Below are 19651 nucleotides of genomic sequence, written 5' to 3' on the forward strand. Positions count from 1 at the left end.
AGGGTTCTACGGATACCTGCTATCATTTCACTTCTACTACTACTACTACTACTGCTACTGCAAGGTGGGAAGTCATACTTTCCACTTTCTCCTGCCTTGACCGCTTTTACTCTGGACGTATCAAATCCCTCGACTGCTGTGTGAATTTCCAACCTGAAACTCCAATTTGCTGCACAACGGTTGGTTGGAGATCTCGTCCAATAAACTGTCTTGTTTGCTCCTCTCCAAGGCTCCACCGGAGGGGCATTTCCACCAATCTCGACACTTTACCGGATTTAGTATCCCAGGCACGTGGGGTACATGTGACTTTAAGATTGCCCGTCTAGTACAATAACAACTACAACGACAACTACCTACCCCCAGTCAACAGCTGCTTGACAGGGTAGTCTAAAGCCGAGGATGGATCGCTCCTCCTCACAGGGCATGATGCCTGGCCTGCATCGCAACTCGGTAACTCCTGGTTCGGTTCAACCCGAATTTTGGAACAATATGGACTCCTTATACACAGTATCTGATCCCACACACCAGCATTCCCATCCTACACAACAACAGTTGCATCAACAGCAGCAAGCACAGCAGCAACAGCAGCAGCAACAGCAACAACCTTCATCGCTAGGTATTGGCTGGGATCATCCAGTTTTCACTCAGCAGCAGCAGCAGCAGCCACAACAACAACAACAACGCAACCAATTACCACAACATTCAGAGCATAACCATGGCATCTATTCTTCTTCGACTCCTCAATCTTGGCAACAGCAGAATTCTATTCAACACCACAACCAGCAGCAGCCGCTACTGGCGCCGGCTCCACAAGGATATGGCGTGCCAACACAGTACCATCAAGTTCACCGATACCCCCCGGGCCAGGTGACATTCGACTCGCGCTCTCTTGCTGCAACTGAGAATTCAGCATATCAATCATACGCATTTCCTCGAAACTTCTATTCCCCTCAGCAGCTGTCAATGTCGAATGGCTTTTCGCAGTCAAATTCACCACAGGTCCCTCGGTCTCAAATTGCTCGACAGGATCCTTACCAATCTGCCACTCATGGAACTCCTATTGCCTCCTATGCTATCCCTGCGGGATTTCCGGAAGAGTCTTCGGTAGGAAAGCCTGGTAATTGACACAGTATATCAAGCCGGATGCTAATCCGCAGTAGATCAATTTCACCAACAGCTATGCTGAGCCGACTACCAATGTAGCTGAAGATCCTACAATCAACCCCCAGATGCTCAATCCCGCACAGCAATCTTCGAATCAGCATACCTCTCTGCAAAATCCCTACCTCTACTTGAACGCACCGGATTTTGGACGTCCAGATGACCCAAAGTAGGTCACTCGAATTACATGCGTCCAAGTTTTAGTATTCGCATTCACTGACTGTCGGCACTAGGATTTTTAACTTTTATGATAATGACTTGCACGTACCATCTGCGATGGGCCAGAATACAGGGAACAATCAGGGTATTCTTGGCCAGACTGCCTTCGAAAGAACTTTTCAAGTGACTGGTATGCATCTTCAAGCATCTAGTCATGCTGGCGTTTTGCAAACGTCCCGTACTTTGAAACTGACATTGGAGCGAGAACTAGGCCAAACCACTCTGGCGCCCAACTTGCAAGCAAAACCAGTTGAACCACAGAAGAAGAAGGCTCGCACGAAAACAGTACCTAGGAAATCAACAGTGATGACCAAGAAGTCCCCGGCTTCTGAGACGGACACTTCCGATGACTCGGAGTTGGAGATTGAAATGCCAGAAGAGCCATCACCCATACCAACAACGCGCCCTACAGAACCAGAAGCAGCAGCAGCGTATGATACCTTGCGAGCGGTTTGGTCACCACGTAATCGGCGACCTAACGCTGACAAGGTCAAGAACGCGCTGGTCGCGTTTAAAGACGTTGTCAAAAGCGTAAGAGATGCGTGGAAAGAAAGCAGCCAATCAATGAAGATGGCAGAGAACAAAGACGAGAACGACAAAGCAGCCCAGCACAAGAAGGATGTTGTCCTGCAACGGCGCCTTATGGATGTGGTTGTCAGCACCGCCCTAGAAAAAGGCCACCCCACTATCGTTGAGAAGTATGTCCTTTCTCCTATTCATTCCGTTGTCCTACTTGCCTTTCGTCGTTATGGCCTTAGAAGTCAGAAACGAATTGAGAAACTCCTCCCTGTAATCCTAATAGTGTCGATGGTCAGGAAGCCTCCTTATAAAGATGATCATTAGTATGGGCAAATAATTGCCCTGCGCCTGAGGACGGAACATACTAAATTATGCCGTCCTCATCGAGCAAAGGAGAAGATAACCCCTACTTCTTGCTTCTAAGTGGACGCATAGCCAGATGTCTTGAGGATGTGCTGAAAGGCCAACGAACAAAGCGCCCCTTTACCAAGCTTGGTGGCATCTAGCCATGGGGTCTGAAGTCCGCCCAGGCTTCTACACCAATTATCACATGCCCAAAGCTCTCAGATGGCTAACGCGAGATTTTAAATTAGGTTGGGTGAGCATCCAATGGCGCTAGCTGCCATGTATTCGTTTCTGCTCGATCGGCATCAAGCGTCTGACGTTGATGGGGCATTTACTGTGAACATTCTCAAGGTGAGATTTTTTTTACTGAAACCACGTTGAATATAGTTACTAACATACAGCCAATCAAAGCTGCTTGCCCGCTTTGTCACTGTCGACGAAGACGTACTCCAGAAGACCAATATCGGTAAGCTTCTGCCTCGGTTTGTCAAGAAAGGCGGTTCAACAGTCAAGGAACTCTCACAAAAGATTCTTGATAATGCTGCTGCCTCCACGAAACGGAAGGAGGGCACCAAGACAACGGCCAAAGAGAGCTTGAGGAATAAGAGCCCAGCTCCTGAGCCAACAGCTACTCCAGATGGTTCCCGCACTGACCTCGTTGGTTCCAAGCGAGCCCGTGACGGAGAAACCAATGGACAGCCCGCTTCAAAACGAATGGTTGTTACATCCAATATCAAGCCTAGTGTGAAAGCGAGCAGTAGTACCACGAATGGCACTGTAAAACGTTCGCAAGAGGCGGGGCAGGAAAATAAGCCGGCAGCAGCTGCCACACGTCCCAAAGCAAACATTATCGCTCCGAAACCTACCAGTCTCTTCGGAAGCCTGGCATCTGCCTCTAAACGACCGGGCACCTCGAATGCAGAGAGAGCTGCGGCTGCTGCGGCAAAAACAAGGTATGAGGATATCAATATGCCTCAGTGACCTCGTCAGTCCCCGTGCTAATGGTTTACAGTCCTCCGGCCGAGAAGAAGGAGACTCAGGCGCCGCCTCCAAGACCCGCGTTCTCGTTTGGTGATATCATGGCGGATCTCGACAAGCAAAAGGAAGCAAAGTCGGCTGAGCCTGCTGAAGATCGCCCTCCTGAGACCGAAGAAGAGCGAAAGAAGAGACTTCGCAAGGAAGCACGGAGAAAACTTAGGGTCACTTGGAAGCCTGATGCCTTCCTTACCGAAGTTCGTCTGTTTACCCATGATCCCGAGGAGGAACTTGGACCTGGAGATCACTCACAGGGTGAAGCTGGCGATATCAAGGGGGAGGGCAGTGTACTCAAACTCCATAGGGATCTTGATGATATGGAAGAGGAGGAGGATGGTGGTATCCGTGAAGAGCACCTGTCGGACTATTCAGAGCCCTCCGGTACGCTAGGATCCAATCAAATTACGGAATATCCACTAACAGTTTTAGAAATCGACAAAGGAGAAATGCCATCTGACGAACGCTCCAGAAACTACATCAAACGTGGCGGCACTCAGGAGCCTAGTAGTCAGGAGAAACAGGCCCAAGAACACCGAGAAGCCACAACTCTGATGGTGTTCTATACCTCCGCTGCGGATATTCCTCCCTCGCCAAAGGAACCACCCCAGTTGACTGCTGAGGAGCCTACGACCGATGTGACTGCTTTTGGAGAGTTGCCGGATCATATCAAGGTAAACATTTGACTCCTTCCGAATTGCTGCTTTCTTATACATTTTCTCATATTCTATTCATCAGGTCCGACAGGATCGGTACTATTCTGCAATCAACCCGAAACCGGCGCCAGCTGCGCAACCAACTGCGCAAAACAACCAGGTCGATATCTCGAACTTACTCAAAATCATTCAGAGTGCATCTCAGCAGCAAGCAACCCCGCCACCACCACCTCTGTCCGTACCACAGCCTCCCATGTCCGACCTTGAGCGCACAATTAGTATGTTCCGCCAGCAGCAGCAGCCACAGCAGCCGCCAGCGCAGATGCCGCAAATCTCGCAGTTTCCACCCGCGTCTCAGCCGCCGGCAGCTTCGGGAATTGACTTCCAGAAAATCTTGGCTGTTATGAATGCACAAAAGCAAATGCAGCCAGCACCTGTTATACCCCAAGCTACACCGACGCAGCCCACGATGGCCCCGAATCTTGCTGCTTTCTTCAGCCAATTTGCCAACCAAAACCAGCAGGCTGGCTCATCTCAACCACCGGGTCAATACTACGAGGACCCAGAGCGCAAGCGTATGCGCGAGACCAATGGTTCTGATGGAGCCGGCGATGATCGGTTCGACTACGCCAAACGAAGCAAGTTTGGGGCTCCAAACAAGAAACACGTAAGACCTCCCGAGTGCCCTTGAGGTGCTGCCTACAAACATGTATAGCTGACTTTATAACAGCCGAAAACTGGATCGGTTCCTTGCCGATATTGGCGCGAAGGCAAATGCCTCAAAGGCGACAACTGCACATTTCGTCATGATCCCCTGAATTGATTCCGCTCCTTTCCCACTTCCTTTTCTTTGATACCCATCTCAGACTTTTTGTTTCAGACGGCGCACAATAACAATCTTCCCACCAGCATAATGCTGTTTCTTTGATATCTCTCTATTCTACTGCTGATTCTGCATTGATATGGCGGGGCGTCCTTCTGGCGAAACCTCGGCGTTCATCGTGTGGTGGTGAGTTCTCACTCTTAGCATTGGTCAGGTCAGCGATAGGTTTTCCTTCTGAAAGCATCCGACATACGGTCATTGATATGGAGTTTTTTGCGATACTTTCTCAATTACCTTTGCGACAACGGGTTCTTGTGGGCATGGACGCATTTTGTGTATTCGAAATGGAAAGGGCTTTCTTTTCTCATCTCTTCTCTCTATGATCGTTTCAACACAAATACCTCTGGATTGTACAATAGGGTAGTCACCATAGTAATATCATGAGTCTTACACCATGCCATCAGATTTCTAGATTCATTGCTTAATAGTGTTGCAATACGGCCCATCGGTCTACAGATCCTCGCTAGGCCGTAAGAAAACCTTTATCTTCTAAATCTTGAAATGAGAGGCAAATATCTGTGTAGCTGAATGGTTGTTAGCACTTGTTCTTGAACCTCCTTTCATTCGATTCCTTTGTGCGCCGTCTCCTATCCTCAGCTCCAAGGGGTTTATCTATCGATAAGAAGGCTCCCATCCTATCCATCCCCTTGCTCAACAACTGGCGAAGGAAAGTAATCAAAGAAGCGATGCTCACCCCCTCATCTACCGAGGATATAGAGTGTAACCACTTGATAATCGTCTGCTGCCATGCGATCTACCTAGGAGGGCCGACGAAGGGAATCGCCGAAGATGAATGGTGGGTTGAACCAAATTGCCAGCCCCCTTGTTATGAGGCCTTGTTCGATGATATTCAAGACAAATGAGCATTGGTGGCTGTCCTCGTAGTCATACCAGGAGATACGCTCCATGTACTAATCAGCGTGAGCAATGTACAGGCTGTTTGAACCTTTCCAAAGGGGTGAAACGCCGACTTTCACCGCACATGTCCAAGCGGGCCTTCGCGCCCTGGCGGATGATCCCCACGGGCTGCTTGTGTTCTCGGGGTATGCTGTCTTCTGTCCTTGCTGCGGCAGCATGATACAATTACATGGGCTTTGACGGGCTGATCGCTTCTCTAGAGGTTCGACCAAGAAAGATAGAACGAATATAACGGAAGGCGATTCTTACCATGTGAGCGCACGCATACCCTTCATGGGATAGAGGGGGATATCGATTGACCACACCACTCACTTACTTCCCCCACAGAATCTCGCCAAAGATAATGATTACTTCTCTTACGCCGCGAGGATCAATCCTGATCGAGTCATCGCCGAAACCCACGCGACAGACTCTTTCCAGAACGTGTTATTTTCTCTACTTCGGTTTCGGTCCTATGTTGGAACGTACCCGACCCGCGTCACCGTGGTCACCCACGACTTCAAGCGTAGAAGGTTCGCGGAGTGTCATTTTCCGGCGCTTGGGATGGCTCGGTTCTCTGGTGATAGCCAGGAGAAACATGGTATGATCACTCTCTCAGTGATTGGGATCAATCCGCCGGAAGTAGTGACACCGCTCGCCTCGTTGATATCCGGGGAGGAGAAGAGTGGAATTGGACTTTGGAGACGAGATCCGTATGGTGTTGGCGCGGGGTTGGCGGCGAAGAGAGTCAAGAGGGGGTGGCAGCCTGGTATAGAAGAGGAGCTTTTTGCCAGTATAGGGCTAGAGACTGTGGTTGAGGAACTTGTCCGTTGGCATGGGGGAGAGACTGGTGTTGACTTATTTCCCAAGATGAATCAGTTGCCCTGGTATATTTCGGAGCACCTTTCATGAATATATTGCGCGTTTATAGCCATAGACCATTGAGAGTCATTATGATTCGTAGATACAACAACCTTGAAATCCACAAGTAGACCGTAGTTAAACCCCTCAATCCTCCCTTTCCGAACGCCATAATGCAGAATGTAAAGCCAGCCTCGATGACGATGATTTAATCAGCAAGCCGGTAGCTGACCAGAGTCTCCACTCTGTGGTTGTTCGTACTGAAACTTCGCAGCTGGACCTTTTCAGCATTCTTGATCTCCTTGGCATCACTGTCGCCCCATTCGACGGGCACCTCCGAGTCTGCATCCGCGTACACGAGGACGTTGAATGTGCAGTCTCCGTCCAAGACAGGTAGGAAGGTAACAGAGGCTGTAATCTGACGGAAGATTGCCTGGATCTCTTCCTGGATTTCTTTTTCCGTTTTCTCAACCGGACTCGAGGTTTGCGGCTCCGCATCTCTGTGAATTAGGTAGGGGTTTATGTTTGGCCTCGATAGCAATGAACGAGTCAGAGACACATACCCTGGAGTGGAATTTTCCTTATCCGCAGACTTGCGAGCTGTCTGGCTCTTGCTACTTTTGCCAAATATTTGCACCTGGCCATGGTTCCACTTCGGTCAGCCATTGCGCACACGTAGCCGAACTGGGAGGCCGCCTCACGTCAAATTGCCATCTCTCGACATGTTCACCTGTCTCCTTGTCTGTGATGACCACGACGAGCTTTGAAATCTTCCCACCAACCATCCATTTGTTCAGTTGTGACATGATCTTCTTAATGTAGGCTTTGACCTGGTCGTCGGCGGTGACTGAATGCAATCAGCTTGGGGCGGCTGCCGTGGAGGAGGAACTGGACCAACCGAGCATGTTAAGACCATATTTCTTGACCCTGTAGCTATATCAGAACCAGATCAAGCTCAAATTCATGAGGAGCATGTTACTAACGTTGTGAAATCTTCTGGGGGGTATACACCTCGCTGGAACCTGAGAGCCAAATCGGATCAGTTCATGTCACATTCTCCACTGTATCGGCATCAACATACAGAATCGAGTTTATCGAGTACTCGAACTGAGCTTGTTAGACAGTGTAATACATCTGGAGACGAATGACACTCACAAATTCGGACACAAGCTTCGCCGACCCTGTCATGGATGGGTTAGCTTCAGAATCCTCCCAGCGTGGTGTTGCATCTGTCTTACCCTTGATGGACAGCTTGTGGACCTTAGATTTATCTTTTGCAGCAGACATTTTGTGCGGTTCCAGTGAATTATGATGCTGTGAACAGGCTGCTTGTTTGTTCGTGTGGTTATTGACTTGGTTGGAAAAGAAGGGACCTTTTTGTTTACCCCGATAGTCGCCGCAGCAATCCGTCGATCCACCGCCCAAGACCCAGCGCTTTCTCTCCGCAGTCTGTGGTCTGAGAACCGCACTTTTTTTGGTCTCGAAATCCAGACCCTCGAATCCTCAACTTACAAGAAGGCATTCTATTCCCATGCCATTGCAGCACTCCCGATGCGAGGATGCCTGCAGTTAGCCAGATGGCTGAGCGCAGCACCGAAAGGCACCGCTGCAAGCCTGACCAGGGCGCCATTTGGCCTTGCTAACGCAACTCGGTTTTTCACCAATTCCGCTGCGCGCGCCGGCTCAAGAGCCACTGCCAGCAAACCGGTAACCGATCTCGAGAACAGAATATCCGCGATTCCGATCGAGCGCTACCGCAATTTCTGCATCGTCGCCCACGTTGATCATGGCAAAAGCACCCTTTCCGACCGGCTGCTCGAACTGACGGGCACCATCCAGCCCGGTTCGAACAAGCAAGTCCTGGACAAACTCGATGTCGAACGAGAACGCGGCATCACTGTGAAGGCACAGACGTGTACTATGATATATAACCACAACGGCGAAGACTACTTGTTGCATCTGGTTGATACCCCGGGACATGTGGACTTCCGCGCGGAGGTCTCGCGCAGTTATGCCAGCTGCGGAGGAGCACTGCTCTTGGTCGACGCCAGTCAGGGAGTCCAGGCACAGACGGTTGCGAACTTTTATCTTGCTTTTGCACAGGGATTAGAATTGATCCCCGTCATCAACAAGGTGGATCTACCGTCGGCTGAGCCACAGCGGGCTTTAGACCAGATGAAGCATACCTTTGAGCTTGATACAGAAAACGCAGTCATGGTTTCGGCCAAGACAGGACTCAATGTCGAGCAGTTGCTTCCGACAGTTGTTGACAAGATTCCTGCGTATGTTGATATTCCCCTGCCCACCTCTCGGAGCTCCCCAGCCTGACCCTTTACAGGCCGATCGGCGATTGCAAGAAACCCCTCCGAATGTTACTCGTTGATTCCTGGTATGATTCCTACAAGGGTGTTATCTGTTTGGTTCGTATCTTCGACGGCGAACTGCGGGCTGGCCAGCAAGTTGTGTCATTTGCCACGGGTCTCAAATACTATGTGGGAGAAGTAGGAATTATGTATCCGAACGAGACAGCGCAGAGCGTGATCCGTGCTGGTCAAGTCGGTTATATCTATTTCAACCCCGGCATGAAACGGAGCCAGGAAGCGAAAATTGGCGACACATTTACAAAGGTCGGCTCGGAGAAAGCTGTGCAGCCCCTTCCAGGCTTCGAAGAGCCGAAGGCAATGGTCTTTGTCGCCGCTTATCCTGTGGATGCGGACCATTTCGAGCATCTGGAAGACAGTATCAACCAGCTTGTGCTCAATGATAGAAGTATCACGGTTCAGAAGGAGTCCTCGGAGGCCCTTGGTGCAGGCTTCAGACTCGGATTCCTTGGGACCTTGCATTGTTCGGTCTTCGAGGATCGTCTGCGTCAGGAACACGGCGCCAGTATCATCATCACTCCCCCTTCAGTGCCTGTGAAGGTCATTTGGACGGACGGCAAAGAGGAAATCATCACGAGCCCAGTCCGTTTCCCAGATGATGAGGAAGTGCGTAACAAGATCGCAGAGATTCAAGAGCCGTATGTCCTGGCCACATTGACATTCCCAGAAGAATATCTTGGCAAAGTGATCGAACTTTGCGAGGCCAATCGGGGTGAGCAGAAGACTCTCGAGTATTTCACAGCAACCCAGGTCATTCTCAAGTATGAGCTGCCTCTTGCGCAATTGGTTGACGACTTCTTTGGAAAGCTGAAAGGGTCTACCAAAGGATATGCCAGCTTGGACTATGAAGAATCCGCGTGGCAACCGGGACATATCGTCAAGCTGCAACTCTTGGTCAACAAGGCACCGGTCGATGCTGTTGCGCGCATCATGCATTCGAGCCAAGTCGATAGGCTCGCAAGACAATGGGTAACCAAGTTCAAACAACACGTCGATCGACAGCTGTTCGAAGTCGTGATCCAGGCTGCTGTCGGTCGCAAGGTCATCGCACGAGAGACGGTCAAGCCGTACCGGAAGGATGTCTTGGCGAAGCTACATGCTAGTGATGTGAGTCGGCGCCGGAAACTGCTCGAGAAGCAGAAAGAAGGACGAAAGAGGCTCCGGGCAGTTGGGAACGTGGTGATTGAGCACAAGGCATTCCAGGCTTTTCTCGCGAAATAGACGGCTGAGATGAGCTCAGTATCTGTACAAACCTATATTCTTGTCCATAGTATATTTATAACCAATGTACCATATCCAATGTCTCCAACTGACGTCCACTTGGATAACCACAAGTATTCACTCTAATATAGAGAGAAAAGGCGCTGCAAGAAATACTGCATGCTGATTGGCTGGGGCGTCTTGAGGGGCCAGAGCTGCAGCTTTTGGCCGCAAAAAAGTTCGTCGCCGACCCCGCCGCCGCGGTGGTCTTTAACAATTTCTCCTTCCTCCGCGCTTCGCCTCTTTGATCCGGGTTTTTTTTTCGGTCGGTGATCAAGTGAACAATCGTGTTGCGTTCACTTGGGTTCCATCAGCGTCCTTTCTCGTTTCTCGGCAGAATTTCCTTGTCTTTCTGCCCACAGCGCTGATCGCAGCGCATCGTCCATCTCGGTTTAGTCATATTCGGCTTATTGCCATGCCCAGCTCTTGACGTCGCTCATGCAGCCTCCAGAAGGTGGGCAGGTCGACCTGGGCAAGGCCCAGGTCATAGACCGTGTTCCGAAAGTTATCAAGGAATTGAAATTCGGTGTTTTGTATGAGGCTTCCTGTCCCCACAGCAGAGATCTGTGGCCTTTGTGCTGTTGGGAGGATTGTGACTAATACCGAGTCTTTGCGTGACAGGTCCAACGATGACATTGTCAGCCAGGGTGTAGTCGAAGTTTCGGATCGGAAGTTTTTCAACCTTGAACATGACAGAGCAGTCGTCCCTCACGGTCCGCTTGACCAGCGCATGGGTATTTCGAGCAAGACCGCGACCTGTCAGACATGCGGTGGTTCCCTCCAGGTCTGCAACGGCCATTTCGGCCATGTGAGGCTCGTCCTGCCAGCCTTCCATGTCGGTTACTTCAAACGTGTTATCAGCATTCTGCAGGAGATTTGCAAGGAGTGTTCTCGAATCCTACTGCCCGAAGCGGAACGCCGTGCTTTCCTCCGCGAGATGCGCCGACCGGGGCTGGACAATCTTCGACGATTGCAGATCGCCAAACGTATCAATGAGCGCTGCCGGAAAACGCGGACTTGCGAGACATGTGGTACTGTCAATGGTGTAGTGAAGAAGGCTGGCAACAGTGCGCTGAAGATCACGCACGACAAGTTTCGCGCGTTCAACGCCTCTACATCTGTGAAGAAGGTTCCGCCACCCAGCAAGATTGTCTTCGATCGTTCGTTCGATGAGGCGCGAAACTCGAACGCGGAGGTTGAGAAGCACTACAAGAAGGCCCAGGATGATATGAACGCTCTCCGTGTCTTGAATCTGTTCAAGAAGATATCCGACACCGATTGCGAATTGCTTGGACTGAATCCTAAGGAAGCCAGGCCTGAAATGTTTCTCTGGCAGTTCATTCCTGCTCCGCCAGTGTGTATCCGCCCCTCTGTCGGCCAGGACGCTGCGTCTACCGAAGATGACTTGACGGCCAAGTTGGGAGACATTGTCCAGAGTAACATCAACCTCAAGAATTCGCTCTTAAAGGGAGCCCCCGTGCAAACAATCATGGAATGCTGGGATTACATGCAGCTTCAGATCGCTGTGTACATTAACAGCGATGTTCCTGGTCTCAACAAAGCAGATCTGGGCAAGCCCATCAGAGGCTTCGTACAGCGCTTGAAAGGAAAACAAGGTCGATTCCGTGGTAACCTGTCCGGAAAGCGTGTTGATTTCTCCGGCCGAACTGTCATCTCCCCCGATCCCAATCTGCGAGTTGATGAAGTTGCAGTCCCAGAGCTCGTGGCGAAGAATATGACTTATCCTGAAGTCGTCAGCCGATACAACAAGGAGAAGCTGCAGCAGAGGGTCCGGAATGGAACGAAAAAATGGCCTGGAGCGAACTACATCATCAAGAAGGGCTCGGATTTCAAGCTTTTCTTGAAGTATGGTAATCTCAATATGATTGCCGATCAATTGCAGGAAGGCGACGTTATCGAGCGCCACATTGAAGACGGTGATATCGTTCTTTTCAACCGGCAGCCCTCTCTCCACAAGCTCAGTATTCTCTCTCATTTTGCCAAAGTTCGCCCGCACAGAACGTTCCGGCTTAATGAGTGTGTGTGCAATCCGTACAATGCCGATTTTGATGGTGATGAAATGAATCTTCATGTTCCTCAGACGGAAGAGGCGAGAGCCGAAGCGATGGAACTGATGGGTGTCAAGAACAATTTGGCCACGCCTAAGAACGGAGAGCCTATCATTTCTGCTATTCAGGATTTCATCAGTGCTGCCTATGTCCTTAGCAGCAAGGATAATTTCTTTGACCGCCGCTCATTCACGCAAATTTGTCTCTATATGCTGGGCCCTGAGACCCGATTCGATCTCCCTCCGCCTTCTATCCTTAAACCTCAAATGATGTGGACCGGAAAGCAGGTCTTCAATATTCTGATGCGTCCTAACAAGGATGACCCTGTTATGGTCAACCTCGACGCTGCTTGCAGAGAATACAAACCGCCAAAGGATGGCCGGCCAAAGGACCTGGATCCGAATGATGGCTGGCTCGTCATCCGTAACTCCGAGGTTATGTGTGGTGTGATGGACAAATCTACGATCGGTTCAGGAAAGAAGGATAACGTGTTTTACATTATGCTGAGAGATTACGGGCCCCCTGCTGCCGCCGAGGGCATGAACCGTCTGTCCAAGCTCTCTGCGCGTTGGTTCACGAACATGGGATTTTCCATCGGTATCACGGATGTTTACCCCAGTGAAGGTCTGGTTCGCTCGAAGAACGAGCTAGTCGAGTCTGCTTATGCACAGTGCGATGAAGTCATTGCCAAGTATAAAGCCGGTACCCTTGAGAAATACCCCGGTTGTGATGAATTGCAAACTATGGAGAACCAACTGTCCGGTATTCTCAGTAAGGTCCGTCAACAGGCAGGTGACGAATGTATCGCTCAGCTTAGCAAGTACAATTCCCCCCTGATCATGGCTACGTCGGGTTCCAAGGGTTCGAGCATCAACGTGTCGCAGATGGTTGCTCTCGTGGGTCAACAGATTATTGGTGGTCAACGTGTGCAGGACGGTTTCCAGGACAGAACGCTGCCTCATTTCCCGAAGAACGCCCGTCAGCCCCCATCGAAGGGTTTCGTGCGAAACAGTTTCTTCTCTGGTCTTGAGCCTACTGAGTTCATCTTCCACGCCATGTCCGGTCGTGAAGGTCTGGTCGATACTGCCGTCAAGACAGCAGAAACTGGTTATATGTCGCGTCGTCTCATGAAGTCTCTGGAAGATCTGTCCAGCAGATACGACGACACGGTCCGCAACTCGTCTGACGCTATTGTTCAATTCCAGTACGGAGATGATTTACTTGATCCCGTGGACATGGAAGGTAAAGCGAAGCCTGTCCACTTTGATCGCACATTCATCCACTCTGAATCGATCACGTACGACAACGACGAGCGGAGTCTGCTGCCTCATGAGATTATGGAGGTGTGTGAGGAGATGCTTTCGAAAGAGCGGGCGAAGCTGGTCCGCGAAGATCTGATGGGCAATAAGCTGGGTTACATGGATCGGAGCGACCATGGTATCGATCAATTCGAAAGTGCTCGTGATTTCCTTGACTCCATCCAGCAATACATCTCTACCAAAGCCGACAAATTGATTTCCCGGGGAGGTGATTTCGACCCTTCGGACGAGAGAAGCCAGAAAGGCTTGAACCACACCGGCAAGTTAACAGAGAAAACGCTCCGGACTTTCATCGCAGCATGCCTGTTGAAGTATAAGCGAGCCCAGGTCGAGCCTGGCCATGCCGTCGGTGCCGTCGGAGCGCAGTCGATCGGTGAACCGGGAACTCAGATGACCCTGAAGACTTTCCATTTCGCTGGTGTCGCCGGTATGAGTATCACTCAGGGTGTGCCCCGTATCAAAGAAATCATCAACGCGTCGAAAGCGATCAGTACACCTGTTATCTCGTGTGACCTTGTCACCAAGGACAATGTCATTGCCGCACGAATTGTCAAGGGACGTATTGAAAAGACGTTCTTGCGGGACATTATCCATTATGTCCGAGAGACCTGGACTGGCAAGGAGGCTTATATCACCGTCAAGATCAACTGGGAAACCATCCAGAATCTGGCGCTTGAGCTTAAGATCCACCATATCGTCGCCGCCATCAAGAACCATAAGCGCTTCAAGGCCGACGATCTGAAGTTCCGGAGCAGCAGGTCACACATCCACATCTATATGGATGTTGACCCTGCCAGCAAAGCGTCTTTGTCGAAAACGGAGGTTGCGGCCACGAGTTCCGACCCCTTCCTTCGCTTGAAGCATCTCAAGCGCATGCTTCCTGATATCCAAGTTCTTGGTCACCCGCAAGCAAGTCGTGCCATCATTCGGACGGACGATACTTCCAGCACCAACACGCTCCTTGTCGAAGGTTACGGCCTCAAGGAGTGTATGACCACCCTTGGTGTCAACGGTCTCCACACTTACTCCAACAACGTCATGGAGATGCGTGAAGTCCTTGGTATTGAAGCTGCCCGAGTCACAATCATCCAGGAAATCAGCGAAGTCATGAAGGACATGGACATTGATCCCCGTCATATGCAACTTCTCGCTGATGTCATGACGTATAAGGGCGAAGTCCTCGGTATTACTCGATTCGGTCTTGCTAAGATGCGTGACTCTGTCCTACAGCTGGCTTCGTTCGAGAAAACGGCGGATCACCTGTTTGACGCTGGTGGTGCTGGCCGCACCGATCTTATCGAGGGTGTCTCTGAGTGTATTATCATGGGCAAGACGGTCAGTCTTGGTACGGGCGCTATGGAGGTCGTGCGTAAGATGAACTTCTTCGAGGGCCAGATTGGCAAGAAGAAGACCACTTTCGAAGATGCTTGGAATGAGGTCTACGAAGAATCGTCCACGAGAAAGGTCAGGAGAAGAATCCGGGCTTGATTTCTTTTGCAGAAGCACGGCCCTCTCGGCGCTCCCGGTCATCAGAGAGGACGAAAAAGTTTGCATATTACGGCGTTGGATATTTGTGGTTGTACATGTAGTGGTTTCTGTTCTGCGCATTAGCGATACCGTTTAACGATCGTGATGGATGGCGGCGTGGCTCTCTGCCCTGTACTATTCTCATGTGTCAATATTTTCTAGACCAATTTATACATTTTCAAATAGATATATGGCTATTCTATCTACTTCTTATCAACCTCTCAACCTTGAACCCGTAGCATGCAATACCTACTACGCCTTCGGGGTGCCTCCGGCCAAGACCCGATGCGGGGGAAGATGGAGAAGAGCAACTTCTGGCGATGATTCTCGACAACAACCATGCTGGCTCCTGCATCAGCCCCGTCGACATGGCTGCAGTGCCGCAGAGGACGCTTAACTGGCTCTACAGTGTCCTGACTCGAGTCAGTTGGCGAATTTCGGTCCTCTTCCACCCCAGGAATATACTGATTGATCTGGTCTAGGACCATTACGACCCCAATCAAACCTACCAGGACCCCAATCGCACCTACTACGATGTCGCCAACGTCCTCGCGCAGTATCCATCCCTTTCACCACGAACCGATGTATACAGTAAGTGTCCTGTGCTGCAGTACCATTGGCCGCTGCTTTCGAGCTATACGCTTCCCGTGGAGGACTCCCATTGCTAACCGCAGAGTCGGTCGGCTACAGCCTACGAAAACGGTTTCTCTGCCTTGCTCCTCCACCTGACAGGCACATTGCCTGTGACGTTTCGCGGCACCGTGTACAAGTTCCCGATCGCATTATGGATTCCCAATACATACCCGCGCGAGCCGCCGATGGTCTACGTGACGCCGACTCAGGACATGGCTGTCCGCGTCGGGCAGCATGTGACGTTGGAGGGCAGAGTGTACCATCACTATCTCGCGCATTGGGCTGAGGCATGGGATGTGAGTCTTGCTTGCTACTAGCGGTCTCTCTTTGCTTTGGGTTGGACTTGGTTGCTGACGGTTGTCGACGTCTTCTAGAGATCATCCCTCGTCGACTTCTTGCTGATCCTCCGAGAGGTCTTCGCGAAAGAACCCCCGGTCAAGAACAAGCAGCCACAGATTCCGCAGCGAACGCAGCCGTCAGAGCCGACGCAAGGCCCTCCTCCTCTCCCTCCTCTGCCTCCGGAGCTGGGGTCCGCTATACCCCGTCCTCCCGCGGCTCCTCTGAGCATTCCGCCTCAGCCAACGGACCAGGTGCCGCCCCCGCCTCCTCCGAAGCCTGGACAGGTCGTAACCGCTGGCCAGCAACAACAAGCGTCCCCAGCAGGAAGATACGATTCCCCTCCGCCTCTTCCTCCGCTACCGCCGAAAGAACAAGACCTACGACGGCAGTCGTTCCAACCCCATGCGGGTTTCAGCAGTCCTGCTGCCGACCAGTCGTCGCAGTATCTCCCTGAGCGGGATGCGGCTCGTAGACTGTCACATCCCCCGCAGCAGCAATACGCTACACAGCCAATGACGGCCTATCCAGCGAGCGCTGGGGGTGTTGCCAGAAGCCCGCCGCCACCACAAGGCATACCTCGCGGTCCTCCACAGCCACCGCTGCCTGTGCAGCAACAAGGCCCGACGCGTCCCCCGGGCTGGCAGCCGAACGGTGCCCGGTACCAGCAACAGCCACCCGTTCAACCGGTCGCTATCCAAGCTCAACATCCGCGCCAGCCCCCACAGCCAGCAGCGAAATCCAAGGCGCAAACACCGGACCTCCTCACCTCCCCGTTCGAGCTCGAACTGCCCTCGTTCACACCCACGGGCCCCGCGCCGCCAATTCCCCCGAACCCGGAGAAAGACGCCCTCCTGCACGCCGTCTCCAAGACCCTCGCCGAGACCGTCCAGGCGAACGCCGCGCAGTCCGAAGCCGCCGCGCACTCCCTCCTCTCCCAGTCCGAGTCGCTGCACGCCGCCATCGCCTCCCTCCAGGGCGAAATCGCCTCCCTCAACGCCCTCAACTCAACCCTGCAGTCCAACACCTCCATCCTAACGCAATCCCTCCACCGCGCCGACGCCGTCATCGCAGACGCCCAGACCCGCATCGCCTCCACCCAGCCTTCCTCGTCTACGTCCGCGTCCACCTCGACCGCCGCCGACGCCGGCCTCCCGCCCATCGACGACGTCCTCGTCGCCCCCACCGTCGTCGGCAAACAGCTCTACGATCTCGTCGCCGAGGAGCGCGGCATCCAGCAGGCCATCTATGCGCTGCAGTCGGCGCTGGTCAAGGGGTTCGTCGGGGTGGAGACGTGGTCGCGGCATACGCGCGGCCTGGCGCGCGAGGCGTTCCTGAAACGCGCGCTGATACGCAAGATTGGGCGCGGAATGGGGCTAGAGGAGTCTTGAATTTTTTCCCCCTCTTTTCTTTTCTTTTTATTTTTTTATTATCTCTCATTTAGGCGGGTTGATGTTTGGTTTTGGGTGGGTGGTTGTCGAGGTCGTATCGTATTCAGCTGCATGTGGATACCCCATGTTGTGAACAAGCGGGGATAAATTATAGTAGATGTGGTTCATACATATCCTACAAAAATGGTTACGGAAACTACCTGTCGATTACCGTGGCGCTATTGCTGAAAAGAGTAGATTCGATTTCACAGAATGACGGGATGCGAAAGAGAGATCCTCTAGATATCAAAGCATAACGGCTCATAAATACAAAGAAATGGAAATCAGAGATGATATATGCTCTCTAGCAAGCATCTTATGGGATACTGTCTGATACAGTCGATAAAAAGTGAGGAGCTCATTTCACCTCATTCGCGTCCGAGAACGGGCTTTCTCCGCGTGGAGGGACCGTGCGGCTGCTTCTGTTGGACCAGGTCCCTCCGTTGGCATCCAGAAAGGCCGACAGTCGCGGTTTCTCCTCGGGGGTGTCTGTGTTTTGATCCCGGAACGGGCTCTGGTCGACGGCGGGTGAGTCTTCAATCACCGTTGGGACACGAGAGGACCTGGCGGGTTGAGAGTTGCGGGCGCTATTGGCCTTTGGATGGGACTCGACGATGGAGTCCTCCTCGTCGGACGAGCTGGTATCGAAGGTCGATGTGGCAGCATCAAACTTGGACTTAGTTGTACTGATGGTAGGTGAGCCATTCGTGCTTGAGGAGCTCGACTCTGTCTGCTCCTGAATCGGTTGCACCGGCGGTGCGGTTGTAATTTTCTTGGCGCCCGTGGCTTTCACCATGACGGGTTTGGCCGTGACGGTGCGCGCGACGATGGAGCTCTTGGTATGGGGATCCGATACGCCGGCCTTCACGAGCTGCGCTTGTGTGATGGCAGGCACGGCCGGTGCTTCGGGTGTCGAGGGGGCGTTGCCTCCGTTGTGGATGCTGACCACGGCGGCCCGGGTGCGCATCACCTGCTGTGCCGGCATGGGGCTGACAATGGCGTTGTTGCGGTAGATGGTGGTGGCCACACTGCTGCGCAGACTGGGAGCAATGCTGCGATGAGGCTGCGACATGTCGGACCAGGAAGAATCGCGTAGATCGCCGGGCATGAAAAAGTGCTGGTCCGGCGAGGCGCCGGGTAGTGGTGGGACCGGGGGCACCAGGGAGCCGGGCGTCTCAGGGGGCGACCGGTTTGTGACCCCGGGGATATAGGCGATTTGGATCACGTTCGATGCACGAGTCAGAACGGTGGACGCAATCGAGTTGGTCGATTTCCGTGACTGCCGAGTGTCTTCGAATACGCTTCGCTTTTCGCCAGGGGTTCCTACTTGTTGCTCCTGGTTGCTGCGCTTCTTGCGGACGAAGAACCACCAGATGAGGAATGTCACGATCGCGATACAGGCGACACCACCGATCACTCCTCCTGCAATGGCGCCCGCGTTGCTTCCACCATTGGACGAGCCGTCTGAACCCGAATTGCCGGAGGAAGACGACTGGATGCATTTTGTGGTGGCGCATTGGCTACACGATTGACTGATCATCGTACAGGTGTAACCTTCATCGCAGACGGGACATTTTGGCGCTGCGGAATCGCACTGAACGCATGTTTGGAAATCGCGGGAGATCACTAGAGACGACATTCCGGGGTCAGTGAACACAGCTTCCAAGGACAACGCGACCAGGGATGGCTCATACAGTGAGAGAAGCGGGGATAGTTGTTGGAGTGAGACATGTTGAATAGAGGAGATCGGGTATGGCGAGATACGTTGGAAATGGAAAGTCTGATGCGAATTGGTCTATCGTAACGAGAGGAAAGACGAAAAGCCTGTGCCGTTCGACTGGGGTTTAAACCGAGAAAAGAGCGTAATGGGCCGGTCAACGGCGTAAAGAATGTTGTAGAGAGGAGTCAAAAAGAGTGTAAGATGCTCAAGTAAATGTCGAGTCGTGAGCGTTAAAAGTTAGGTCATGAGAAGGTTAACGAGCGTGGTTGTTGAATGGTTGAAATGAAGAATGGTAAACAGTGACAATCATAGCCTCTGGGGCATCATGGGGTGTGGAGGAGATCGAGAATCGATGTCGAACTGGCTTAGATCCAACGATTTACTGGTCAATTCCGGTTGAATG

General features: G+C 52.1%; 6 protein-coding genes across 6 annotated transcripts, besides 3 other annotated features; 4 read left to right on the forward strand and 2 right to left on the reverse strand.

Annotated features, from left to right (window-relative positions):
* The first annotated feature begins 29 nt into the window (after positions 1-29).
* Positions 30-59: a microsatellite.
* A 367-nt stretch (positions 60-426) lies between these two features.
* Positions 427-4755, forward strand: ACLA_041810 (uncharacterized protein; the record flags this gene model as incomplete). The annotated part of the gene is made up of 10 exons (XM_001271384.1): positions 427-1104; positions 1161-1330; positions 1395-1510; positions 1592-2078; positions 2493-2595; positions 2656-3197; positions 3257-3660; positions 3703-3950; positions 4015-4599; positions 4663-4755. 10 exons carry the CDS (start codon positions 427-429, stop codon positions 4753-4755), a joined length of 3426 nt encoding a protein of 1141 aa, XP_001271385.1.
* Positions 544-687: a microsatellite.
* Positions 562-598: a microsatellite.
* Positions 4756-6781: 2026 nt separating the features above from the next.
* Positions 6782-7860, reverse strand: ACLA_041820 (spindle checkpoint protein MAD2; the record flags this gene model as incomplete). Its single annotated transcript, XM_001271385.1, has 7 exons — positions 6782-7073; positions 7137-7210; positions 7275-7420; positions 7472-7500; positions 7557-7595; positions 7655-7680; positions 7729-7860. The coding sequence occupies 7 exons, from the start codon at positions 7858-7860 to the stop codon at positions 6782-6784; spliced, it is 738 nt and encodes a 245-aa protein (XP_001271386.1).
* Positions 7861-8124: 264 nt separating this feature from the next.
* ACLA_041830 (GTPase GUF1) lies at positions 8125-10175 on the forward strand (the record flags this gene model as incomplete). Its single annotated transcript, XM_001271386.1, has 2 exons — positions 8125-8855; positions 8912-10175. The coding sequence occupies 2 exons, from the start codon at positions 8125-8127 to the stop codon at positions 10173-10175; spliced, it is 1995 nt and encodes a 664-aa protein (XP_001271387.1).
* A 477-nt stretch (positions 10176-10652) lies between these two features.
* On the forward strand, positions 10653-15090 carry ACLA_041840 (DNA-directed RNA polymerase III core subunit RPO31; the record flags this gene model as incomplete). Its single annotated transcript, XM_001271387.1, has 2 exons — positions 10653-10747; positions 10836-15090. 2 exons carry the CDS (start codon positions 10653-10655, stop codon positions 15088-15090), a joined length of 4350 nt encoding a protein of 1449 aa, XP_001271388.1.
* A 407-nt stretch (positions 15091-15497) lies between these two features.
* ACLA_041850 (putative endosomal sorting complex protein TSG101) lies at positions 15498-17489 on the forward strand (the record flags this gene model as incomplete). Its single annotated transcript, XM_001271388.1, has 4 exons — positions 15498-15551; positions 15612-15720; positions 15820-16058; positions 16137-17489. 4 exons carry the CDS (start codon positions 15498-15500, stop codon positions 17487-17489), a joined length of 1755 nt encoding a protein of 584 aa, XP_001271389.1.
* A 397-nt stretch (positions 17490-17886) lies between these two features.
* ACLA_041860 (uncharacterized protein) lies at positions 17887-19167 on the reverse strand (the record flags this gene model as incomplete). Its single annotated transcript, XM_001271389.1, has 1 exon — positions 17887-19167. The coding sequence occupies one exon, from the start codon at positions 19165-19167 to the stop codon at positions 17887-17889; it is 1281 nt and encodes a 426-aa protein (XP_001271390.1).
* Between the last annotated feature and the right edge of the window lie 484 nt (positions 19168-19651).

The sequence above is a fragment of the Aspergillus clavatus genome, genomic scaffold (genome assembly GCF_000002715.2).
Source record: "Aspergillus clavatus NRRL 1 1099423829802 genomic scaffold, whole genome shotgun sequence".
Taxonomy (NCBI): domain Eukaryota; kingdom Fungi; phylum Ascomycota; class Eurotiomycetes; order Eurotiales; family Aspergillaceae; genus Aspergillus; species Aspergillus clavatus.